The 12,504-nt window shown below is 40.1% G+C and overlaps 1 protein-coding gene across 5 annotated transcripts in view; it reads right to left on the reverse strand.

The window, feature by feature from the left end:
* The window catches only part of CADM1 (cell adhesion molecule 1), a 290,909-nt gene that overhangs the window by 46,988 nt on the left and 231,417 nt on the right, over window positions 1–12,504 (reverse strand). For all 5 annotated transcript variants that reach the window (XM_034754862.1, XM_034754861.1, XM_034754860.1 and 2 more), the window contains exon 6: window positions 3,179–3,278. In XM_034754862.1, the coding sequence (XP_034610753.1) occupies window positions 3,179–3,278 (100 nt within the window). The remainder of the gene's footprint in view (window positions 1–3,178; window positions 3,279–12,504) is intronic.

Below are 12,504 nucleotides of genomic sequence, written 5' to 3' on the forward strand. Positions count from 1 at the left end.
AGATCATTGGATGAAAGATTATGTAGGAGAGTCAAGTATTCTTAAGGCAGCCAGACTCAGGGGATAAGATTGGTTGGTTGTCTCCTGTTGGAGAGCCAAAAGAGGGAGCTCATGCCATTTTTGAGGGTCCCACAAAAATTTGGGCTTTTCATGGTGACTAAGTGATAGACTTTTGTAAAGAAAATAGATACTGAGAATTTTGAGCTTGCCCACCAGGCAATCTGAATGGATGTGACAGAAGGGATCTTGGGGCTGGGCAGCGGGAACTTCTGCATTCTGATCTCCTGTCGGCCATCAATTCACTGTGTGGATTTGGGCAAGTACTAACCATTGTGTGCCTCAGTTTCCTGCTCCGTAAAATGGAGGTAATTACCTACCTAGTCCACAGGCATCTGTGGAACTTAGTTAAAGCATGTAAACCTCTATACACAGACTAGGTGTTATTAAAATTGAAACTCAAAATTTGACTGTGTGGATAAGTTTCATCTTAGTGTTGCCAAGCCAGGTTTTATTGCTATTGGCCTTGCTTTTCTAAACTGCCTAATGATTTTGGGAGTCTCAACTTTGGGGTGCTTACCTTGAAGAGATACAATTTTAATGGAGTTGCTGCTCAGCGCTGTCTGAAAATCAGGCACCTTATAAAGTGTCCCAAGTGGGACAACGAAAAAATAACACCCCCAAAATCTTATTCTTTTGCCATAGACTTTTACATTTCAAGCTTGCAGATGATTTAGTTGGGAATTGGTCCTGCTTTGAGCAGGGGGTTGGACTAGATGACCTCTTGAGGTCCCTTCCAACCCTGATATTCTATGATTCTACGTCATCAGAAGATTCTGACAGACAGCAAACTTTAATATCGGGCAAGAGGGGTCACAAAATGACCTTTACTGTTAAAGGGGCATAGTTAGAGTCATTAAAAATGTTATACAAAATATATGCAGATTGTAAACTAGTGGGACATCAGCCACATCTCCTATGAAGTTATGTACAGTGGTGGCAATTTGCACGTTCAGAAAGCACTTCATTTCCTTACATGTAACACCTTAGACCGCTAAAATTGAAAGAATTTTGTAACTCTTGTTTACTTGTCACCATTTACATTTGTTTAGTTTTTGGTTTAGTCTAAGTTTAGACAATGAAAATGGACTACTGCGTAACTAGGCACAAAAAGATCATGTCTAGCCTTATTTTTCAAGTTCTAATCCAACTCCACAAAGTCACGTTTGGGTTGCAAATATCGCAGGGGAATAGTTCTTTTTTTAAAAATTCCACTGGAATTAAAATATCAAGGAAACTTTCCTCTTAATATTAATTTTTTGAAAAATAAGCTTTTATGACAACTATATTTCTAGAACACTTTGACCTGGCAGTTACCCTTAAAGGCTATATTTTTGATGTAAATGCTTTCAGATCCCCAGATGAAACCCACTATATAAAAAACAGTGTTATCACCATATAGGCATCAACATAAAGTTAGATAACAGACAGATTGGGGCAAGTGTCTAATGGGGCACTGCAAGGGTCAGGGTTACTTTCAGTCCTACTGAACATTAGTCATATGGAAAAGGGAGTATATTATATGTTCATTAAATTCACAGATGATACTAAATTAGGAAGAGCTGCAGTTACCAAGGAGGACAGAAAAATACAAAGGGGCCTAGAGACATTAGAATCGTGGGAACAGAAATCAAAAAAGGAGATTCAACTGGGAATATGCAGATTAACATCTGGGGGAAGGACTCAAATGCTGAATGGGGGAGAAGAAGCTGGGAAACAGTACTACTGAGACAGATTGAGGAGGGATAAAAGGTCGGACATGAATTTAGAATGCAAGGTGTAAGTAGGAAGCCACTGCATTTCTGAGGTTTATATACCTCACGTCACTGCCCATGGAGATAGAACTCCAAATCTAGATTTTTCTAAGTCCAACTATACCCAGAATAACCTCTTCAGTTCTGGACAAATTACCAAAAAACGGTATGGGGTTCAGAGAAACATAATGAAGATGATGAGACTAACCCTACATCTACACTATGAGCCAAAGGTGTGATTTCCCAGCTTGCATGTCCACACTTATGGTAGTTCCATTTGATCTAGAGTGGATGTAAATAATAGTGGTACCATGGGCAGTGGTGGCAAGGTACCCACCAGTGGTACCCATCAGTTTCAGGAGTGTTTCATTGCCACCGAACATACTACTCTACTATTTATACTCACATTAGTTCTCATCAAGCTACTAGGAGAACATGTATGCAAGCGGAGGAATCACACCGCTAGCTTGTAGTTTAGATGTAGCCTAAGAAAGGGAGGGACTGAGCTCATAAGGAAGAGAAAAGGCTAGATTACGTGATTAAGAAGAGTGAGTCAACATATTAACCTACAAAAGCATGTAAACCCAAAATGGAAGAGGAATTGTTTAAGGAGGCTACAAGGGTTAAACTAGAACTAATGGCATGAAAATAAAGGGGAAAATTTACATGTTGCAATCAGGAGTTTTGTCCTGGGGTACAATCTATTAAACTGTATAATAGCATCACTGCACAAAACACTGAAAACTACACCACTAAAAAACAAAAACCACCACCCAGAACAATCACATACAGACAGGGAGAGAGACTAGCTAATCTTACAGTTCCACTCCAACTCTAAATGTGCCAGTCTCCACCCCTTGTGACATAATTACTCAGCCATACTTGCACCTTTGTAGGATTCAGTACGTAGTCAATGGCCTGGATTTTGTAGATTCATTACAAACCAATTGCCATCTAAGCCATTCCCTGAAGGAAGGGATGTCCTGTCATGTGGCATCCATAACAAAATTCACATTGTTTCCCTTTGTGCGAGAGAGATCTTACTGCCAGTGATGCCACGAAGCACAGAGTTGCTTCCTATGTGCCCATTTGTGAAAAAGCTCTATTTAGAGCTTTGAAAGGAGACATTTTCCACCTATCACTTACATCAAAATGGATACAGGTTAAAATCAAGATCTTAATATTTTAGCTGATGTCCAGATTCAGAGAACATTCCCTTTCAGCACTCACTGTTTGCAGAGAAAATAGTTTACCCATGAAGAGTATCTCATTAACTTCCCACGGTAAGAATGTGAAAATCACTTTTCTATAGCATGACATAATTGGCACTGGGTGATCTGTTCAAGCCTTTGAAGTCCCAAACTTACTGTGGCTTTCCAAAAGCTGTGCATGTCAGTTCGAGTGGCTCCCCTTCTCTCGTTAGACCTTGCAGTGGGTAATTCTGTAAAACCCGCACTTGAGGCTTATCTGCATGACAAAAAAAAAAAAAAAAAAAAAAAAAAACACACACCAAACCGTTTGACAAATTATCTCATTGAGCAGAATCAGATTTGTATGCACCCATAAAGGAAAGCCTGGCATCAGTACTCCTACCCTTGCCACCTTCATACCATTCATCTAATCAGTAAATAGATTCAGTATTTTCTCAAATTAAATTGACTAATAACACCAAAACGTGAGACTTAGATAAGAGCGCCATCATTTCCTGGAAAATGCATTTTGTTACATTGAAGTTTATCTCTGAACTCACTCAAGCTAAAGGGAACTCATTTGCCTTCATGCTGAGGTGAAACCCGAGATATTTGTGGTGCTCAGAATTGATACATTTGATCGTGTGTCATATTACTGTATGACAATACTTTGTGCCGCTGCATATTAATATTTTCGGCTCCACTGGAGGCACTTGTGCAAAGGACAGAAAAATCATAACTGCTGCTTCCTTTGTTTGAGCAATGCCAGGTTCTTCCTAGTGCAAATGAAATTTGTGTAAGTCTCAAAATAAACACAGGGGGATTAAAGCGTTTACGCCAAAGGACACAGCTCAGAAATCCTTCAGAAAGGCCCTGTAGGAAAAAGGCCACAGTCCGCAATTAATAAGAAAATCATTGCCTTCAACAGCTGAAACAGATTAAAAATGCAATCTCAACTGTAGCTAAAATGTTATGAACGCAAAAATCAATTCAATACCACAAATGCCATTAAGCCACATATATTTTTTAGAAAGTTACTCAGCTGTAAGAAACGGGGGAGGGCAACAACTCAGTATGCATAAAGGTTGAAACAATTCAAACGTTTTTATTTTGTTTGAGAATCTCTTCTGCCAATACTATTGGCTTGTTGCCTTTTATTAACAGTGTTTAACTCATTAACATGCTTCATATGGAATAATGGAAATAAAAAAAAAATCCATGGCTGGGTTTAACAATTTAAACCCTCATAATTTTCAGTAATGGAATAAAGTACACTAGTAAATCCTCTCCTGAGATAGCTACACAATAAATGCTTTTTTATAAATGAATTCCCGTCTCATAGATCTTTCTTGCGACTATGAAACCATAAGACTTTAAAAAAATATCATTGTGCTGGTTTCCCAGGTCACAGTAAGTATTTGCAACATTTTAGAGATGCAAAATGATCATATACTGGATAGTATAAAATATTTACACATTTGAAAACACCAGCTGACCTTCTAGTTACATGGTTAATTTGTGGTAGCTGCAAAGTAAATCTGTACGAGTAATTGGTACATATATTCCAGATATTCTTATCAATCATTCATTATTATCATAAATCTTTAGACTGAAATTTTTATGATGAATTTATGGTCTCCAATAACTAGGTATCAGCTATTAAACATTATATTTAAACATGCCAAGTAGAGCCCTGTGTGGATGCAAAATTTGTATCCGCATCCAATCTGCAAAAATGGTCCACGGCTCTAACTCAGATATCCACAGATTGCAGGGCTCTAATGCCAAGCTCCTAGAATTCTGTAATTAATGAGACCTGCAGTAGTACATTCTGGGGCAGTTACGGCATGCCTCAGATAGCAATAGACGGCATAAGGCCAACAACAGATGGACATTTACGTACAACAAAACTGCCCTGAAATGCGAATCTTGGCACTTCTTTATATTATACAGTGGGATTTCTGATAAAAACAAAGATGAGTCGTTAGAGCCACACCTACACCACCGTAGTACAGTACTGGTAGTCAATTAGTTCTAGTCATCTAAAGCGGTTTCCTAATACACTTACAACTTTTCCAGTGGCTTTAAAAAACAACCACCAAACCCCCACCCCCGTAATTTTATAAGGCATCTTTATTAAGCTGAATTCATTCAAAAGCTTACACACCAGCCATCTAAAGGACCCACTACAACAGCAACCAATTTGAAAACCAACCTTACTACAAGCCATTCTGGGTTTGACGAGATTTCTTTAAAAGCACTCATGTTGTGTGCCTATAAAATACACGAAAAGTAGCCTTTAAAGAGGCCAGGATGAGACTTGCTCTTGCTCTCTTGTTGGTAGACTAGTTTGTGCCAGCCTGACCAAGCACAATGTTCCGTGGTCTTTAAGTCAACCGATGAAATAAAAAGTGCTGTACATGGAACACGTGGCCTCCCTAGAGGTCATTGTCAATAACTCTCCGTGTCCGGGCCAGCGATGGTTTCTCTGAATAGGGTGCCTATCTGCCCAAGTGCCAAAGATACAAGTCTATAACGCCTGTTGACAATCCTGACACACAAGTCCTAAGGCGGTCTCCACTTCTCACCTCTTTACATAGAGCCATGCTGCTTCCCGCATCCAGGGGTGCTGGAACAATTTGTAAAGTGGGGATGTTGAAAACCACTGAACCAAACTCTAAACCCTGTATTTGATGGAAACCCCTTCAAGCCAGGGGGTGCAGCAGCACCCCGAGTCCCAGCATCTATGCCGGCCTAGCTCTAATACTAGCTATTGCTGAAATTGACTCGGCATTTCCTCTTTCCAAAGAGCATACACTGAGCGTACACACAGTTTAAAGAGCACGTCTCTTTCAGAGGAGACCCTGAAACGAATGGCGTGACTGACAGTCTGAATGTACACAGAGGATACCATGACTTTCCTCAAAAGGTCAATATTTTGCACTGGAGTCCTCAGCTAGAAATTCCCCTCCACGCTCTGCAGCAGTTGGTTGTCACTCTCTATCCCAAAACTGACTACCTTTCAGCAGGCCTGTATGCAAAACAGACGGTCCCACGGGCAACTTGACCATCTTGTGCTTAATACCTCTTTTGAAATGGTGGTGCTTAATTCATGTTTTAAGTTTATACAGCGCTTTTCATCTCCAACTCTTCCCGAAGCACTTCTTAGGCTGTACCACACGTAGGCCTGCCCTGTTTAGAGACCACCCTTAAATATTAACCTCACCTTAAAACCATGCAAGGTGGGGGAACAACACAGCAGTAGAAGCTGCAGCTTCTACTGAAGATACATGTGCACGTCAAACTGTTTAAAAAGGACTGAGCTTTTGCAAAAGGGGCACCAGCTACCGGTGTGGTAAGAGACCGGTGCTGTGCACACAACAAGGACAGCAAAAGTAGCAGTAGAGCAAGATTCCTTCCTCCTCATCCTCCCACGTGCCCCTGAGCTGGAGACAGCCCTTCCTGTGGAAGCAGAAAAGCAGCTCAAGCCTCTGTGACTCGTTGGCTGTTCGGACTTGGCAGTCAAAGATGTAAACTGCGGCCAACGGGCGCTAAAGGCAACTGACATTTTTAATAAGAGTAAAATGCTTAACTGCAAATTTTCTTTTCTTGCTGAACCCCAAATAGGAGACAGAGAGTGATCACACTCCGATACCCCCTTAGAAATACAATCAGCGCATACAGAATGGGGGAGTGCTGTGCAGTACCTTTAATTTTGGTGGCCATGTACAGTAATTTCACTGTCCACAAGAGTGATCACAAATGGCAATGAGAGAGAAAATTGCATTATGCTCAAAGTACAGACAATGCTCTTCGGGGCTGTGTCAATCAGACCAGATTTGATTCATATCACACTAATAGCTCGTGGCTCTTCAGGAATTTCAGTGTAAGTGATATGGGGCATACAACAGCTGCCCCGGCAGAACCATCCATTTTCAATACACACTGACTGTGTTGGACCAGAGCCATTAATAATACAACAACATTATGTGAAATGTTTTTTAAACTCAAGAGAGCGTTTTCATAACTCAGCCCACTTTTGACTTTTCCGACCTGGGAAAAGCAACAAACTAATGATCCTCATGGCTGATACAGCCCATCAGACTGAAGGTTTTCTTTGCACATTGCTGCCTTCAAAATCAACCAAATGAACAAACAGGCTGTTTAAAACACACTAAAATTCATGGTGTGTATATATGAACAGATAGATCAAGAAAATATATCAACGGGCCGCTTTCAGTAACACCTAGCACGCTAGTCTATTATATTCATTCGAGAGAGCAGATAGAGAGGCATAGCTGCAGCATCTCTCCTGCTGCACAAGCCATCTCAGAAGGCAACTAGCTCTGTGTAAACATGAAAGCTTGTCTGTCTCTCTCACCAACAGAAGTTGGTGCAATAAAAGATATTACCTCACCCACCTTGTCTCTAATATCCTGGGACCACCATAGCTACAGCACTCCATACAACATTTCCAGTATAAACTAAAGGAGTTTGTAACCCAAGTTGGGCATGCATGGACCGGAGAGAAAACTTGCATTGGTGCTGAGAAAATGAGACTTTATCTAACGCTACATGTTCATTAATATAGCATTCAATATTTTGTTTCTTCATTTCAAGTATGAAACGCTTTTTAAATGCCAAACCTTTTGCCAGCTGAGAAAATTAGGAAACTGAATCTTCTAATAACTCAATTAAAAATTATCTTGCTTAAGTTTTGAGTTTTTAAAGTCTTAATATGTTAAAATCTATTTTCTGATTGTGTTAATCCCAGTTTTAATCTCTTTGCTGATCTAGGAGACACTGTTTCCTCAGAAGAAAATATTTTCAGCTGAAGTAGAAGAATTCCTGTCTACCTTCCTTTACGTTAGTTTAAAAATCGTCCAAGATGTACTTCACAATACTCCTTCCAATAGCCTTTGAGGCTTGTGAAAGTTTTATATGTATTCTCATCTCCTTAATCTATGGGTTTTGACCTGTTTTACACTTTAATAGGCATGATATATTGTCTAAATTAAAATTAACAAGGAAATTGCTCATAGAGCTTTGATTTTCACCAGTTTCTAAATCAGACTGCATATATTAACTCCAGAAAAAGCAAAATTAGTCAGAAAAAATATTTAAGTTAGAGGGGAAAAATGTCTAAATTATAAGAACACAACTTTTGAGTTAAAGGGTAAAAATGCAAACAGAAAAAGCAATAAATTCAGTTGGCATTTTAATATGAAGCTTTGCAGATGCAATTAGTGCATAAATCTAGACTATAGATGAAGACCTGGGGATAGGCCCTCAAGGAATATATTTTTCAAAAATACCAGAAGCATCAATATTTGTATATTGGCTACTATGTATATGTAAGTGCCATCTTTATCCTAAAATCAGTTGTCCCCTCTTATCAGGGGATTATATTTCATAGTGGAATGGGTAGGGACTTAAGAGTCTAATAGGTCTTTCCATCTCCGCTTTTATCATCTTAGCAGCACACAACTGTATCAATGTTATGGTTCATATAATGGTTGAATAGCAACATGGGATTATAAAATAAACAACTATCAGATCGATAGATCTCATTTTTAAACTAACAGTTAAAGGGATGACTGACATACAGTGGGTCTAAAGGAGCCTTTCTGATCTCCAACAGACTTTTAAAAAGTCATCCCTGAAACATAAAGAGAAGATTTAAGCATTTAACTTGTAATAGTAAAGAAATATTAAAGTTAAGATGCGCCAGTCTTCTTATTCCCATTGTGCCTTTTCCTATTCTTTTTTACACAATGACATGCTTTCATTATATAGTGTCTAACCTTTAGTCTGAATGTCCAGCTTAAGTGTTGCTACCTTGATGTTATTCAGATTAGTTTTTTTTATTTAATATATAGCATGCGGCTCTTGTTAAACAGCCAGTTACACTATTAGAGGCACTTCTCAGATGGTGAACTCTGCAACCTTTGCCACCAATTATATGTCCTGCTATACCCAAACTTAACAAAACAGAAGTACAGCCACCAAAATCATAGGCATATACAAAGAAATGGTTAATTATCTGGTTTCTGGGGGCCATATGTAGCAAAATGGTTAATTTTTCGTTTTAAAAAGTACAAGGCTTTGGTCTAAGTCAGACAGACAAGACGGGGCTTTTGAACACAAAGGTTTTGTGTAGAATTATTTCCCATTTTAAACATCTAACTGCACACTGCTGCTGTATGTTTGCCGAGCCTCACAGCAAAACTATCAGACCCAGGCCCTACTGTATGTTCTTCATTCTCAACAACATTCCTCTGAGAAAACCTTATTAATGAGCTTGCAAACGAGCACACAACTGGGAAATGTCACAAACAAGAGCGACTAATGCCCCAGAAAATCAAATAACTCAACACTTGGCTGATTGTGGTGCCTTTCATATTTACAATAAAAAAACATAAGTCTCAGATTCTGAAGGGGTCAACACCTCACTGAACAAAACAACTCATTTATTTATGTTCAGAAATCTCCAGATGATAAATTACATTGATGTTAATCACTTCACTGCATACCATGCAATTAATATCTGTACTCACCAGAAACAAAGATTACTGAAAGTATGAAAGCATACATATATGGTGGATTTTTAGCATAATTGGGTACAATGAATTCTCCTGGCATAACAAGCGGTTACAACTGTTTCCATGGGTATATATTTTTATAAACATGCATGTAGACATAGAAATAAATTAATTAGAATTTAAACCCAAGAGAAAAAAATACAGAGTTAAGGCTTATACTTTGTCATCCATTTTCAGTGCTATAACAAGCAAAGGAAAAGTACCACAAAGACTGAAGATTAATCTTTAACACATTTTTCTGGGGGTATTTTCTCATTTCAACTCCTTAATGATCTTTTAATGTATTTTGTTGCTGTTTCCTCTCTAAAAATTATATGCAATACAAACACCCATCTGCCCCTCGTGCAATAATGAATTCTAAAAGAGACAGCTACTCAAGAACCATTGGAGATGTCTGAACTAATACCATGCAGCACACTGTATCAATCCATCGCAGAGTTATACATTTGCTAGTGCGACTATTAATCAAGCATGAAAGAGTTATTGTTACTGAACACAGTTGCCATTTGTCAAACTCAGTTTTGCTTTTAAAAACATTATTAAGACATTATGGCCTCCTTGTTTGCAGAGATTTCATTTCAATAATATCTCCTACATTCCTATAGTAGCATTTATCTTAAAAGTTCAGAAAGGACTAGACTTTGCCACCCTTTACTCACGATGCTATTAGCTTACTTCAGGGGTCGGCAACATTTGGCACGCGGCTCATCAGGGTAAGCATCCTAGCAGGCCAGGCCAGGCCAGGCCAGTTTACCTGCTGATGTGGCAGGTTCAGCCGATCGTGGCCCCCACTGGCCGCGGTTTGCCGTCCCAGGCCAATGGGGGTGATGGGAAGCCGCGGCCAGCACCTCCCTCGCCTGCACCGCTTCCCGCCGCCCCCATTGGCCCGGGATGGCCAACCGCAGCCAGTGGGGGCCGCGATCGGTGGAACCTGCCGCGTCAGCAGGTAAATAAACTGGCCTGGCCTGCCAGGGTGCTTACCCTGACGAGTCGCGTGCCAAAGGTTGCCGACCCCTGGCTTACTTCATAGAATCACAGAATATCAGGGTTGGAAGGGACCTCAGGAGATCACCTAGTCCAACCCCCTGCTCAAAGCAGGACCAATCCCCAATTAAGTCATCCAACAGCTTTTTGCCTCATATCCCTAAATGGCCCCCTCAAGGATTGAACTCACAACCCTGGGTTTAACAGGCCACTGAGCTATCCCTTCATGAGTAGGATGAGCTACTACTCAACATCAGAGAGGCAAAAACCAAACTCTGAGTTCATTTATCTGAGAACTTGCAGCTCACTTAACTACTTTGCACACTTCACAGTACAGTAGTAAAGTGATTGTAGTATTTTTCTATTAAGTCTCTCTCATATCAGACATCATCACGGCCCTATTAATCCAAAACAGGGAGCAGAGTCCTACAGTGCTAGCTATCCTTATCTCTCTCTCTCTCTCTCACACACACACACACACACACACACCACAATACAACACAAGACTGTGCTTGTCCCTCTGAGTTTACAGTCTCAGAACATGACAAAATGCTTACAAATAAGCAGAAGACCAGGTAATAATGGAACAATCACATTAAGCATAACGAGCAACAGCCTTACTAAGTCTTTGCTAAGAAATGGGGTCATTATGGGGCTTGTGGAACAGTGAGACACAAATTCTACTGCACACCCAAAGGACTTGGAAAACACCAGAAGTCCATGTTTTTTCCCCCTGCAACTCTGAATGAGTAGGTTGAAGGATAGGGACCTTGCTGCCTACTGATACCACAGGGGAACGTTAGGTGAGCAGAATACTAATGTCACAATGGAATTTGGCTAGGACACTAGCCTTATTCTAATGAAAAGTGCCCTGGAATTTCTGATGGTAACCACGAGCAGTTGGGGCATCCTTTTCTCACTCACATAGGTTTGGACACTGCAGCAATACGCTCCCTCAGAATCATGTTGAGACATAGTTCTAAGTAGACTGAGACATCAACTCTACTTCCCGCATCACCTGAAGCTGTGCCTTCCCTGACACAAATGTCTCCCTCTCCATCCCTACCCTCAAGTGAGATAACAGATGCTCGTTTGCTAGCTTATTATAAAATCCTAGTGGAGACAAGGCATCTGAATTTTTTACCCTGACATAGGCGAGGCAAAGGTCAGGGATGTGGTTGACCTTGCCTAATTTACCCTACAGTAAAACTCCACTTGTCTCCACTGTTTTACTTTTACAGATAACACAGCTGCACACATGCCTTTCTGATCAGTGAAGTCAGAGCCTAAGATGGAATCCATTGTCCCTTAGAGCACTGACTCCCCACCCCGGCCTATTTTAGGAGATGTAGAGAGCCCTCAGCCCAAGGGAGTAGGGCTGAGAGCCATTTCAAAAAGTTAGCTCTTAGGAGTGGTTGGTAAACGAAAAAGAAGCTGAAATCTTTCAATTCTTTGAACTGTAACACACAAGAAAACGTACAAATGAATTGTTTATAAAACTCATTGTAACAGGTCACTTTGCAGGCTGACTTCTTGTACCTCAATTGCCAGTAGAATGATTTCCTTTTCTTAACAGCTGAAAATATATTTCTAATGGAAGAGAGATATATTTAAGGACAGCATTCTCAAGAGCACCTGCATGAATTAGAAGCAGAAGTGCTATTGACCTTCAATGAGACTTGAGCTCCTAAATCACCAAGGAGCTTTTGAAAATACTATTTTTTAGGGTCCAAATTTTTGAAAGGGAAATTTTACCCTGGCTATTTTATAGTGGTAATTTACACCATCTGAGGGGACAATAGGAGGAACTTGTTTATTGGGGAAAGGTACTTGGACTTTTCTGCAATCATTTGGCTTCTTTTGATGGCTACTCCAGACTAGTCTTCTCTTTGATCATTTGCATTTGCACCATGCACA

The sequence above is a fragment of the Trachemys scripta genome, chromosome 21 (genome assembly GCF_013100865.1).
Source record: "Trachemys scripta elegans isolate TJP31775 chromosome 21, CAS_Tse_1.0, whole genome shotgun sequence".
Lineage (NCBI taxonomy): Eukaryota > Metazoa > Chordata > Testudines > Emydidae > Trachemys > Trachemys scripta.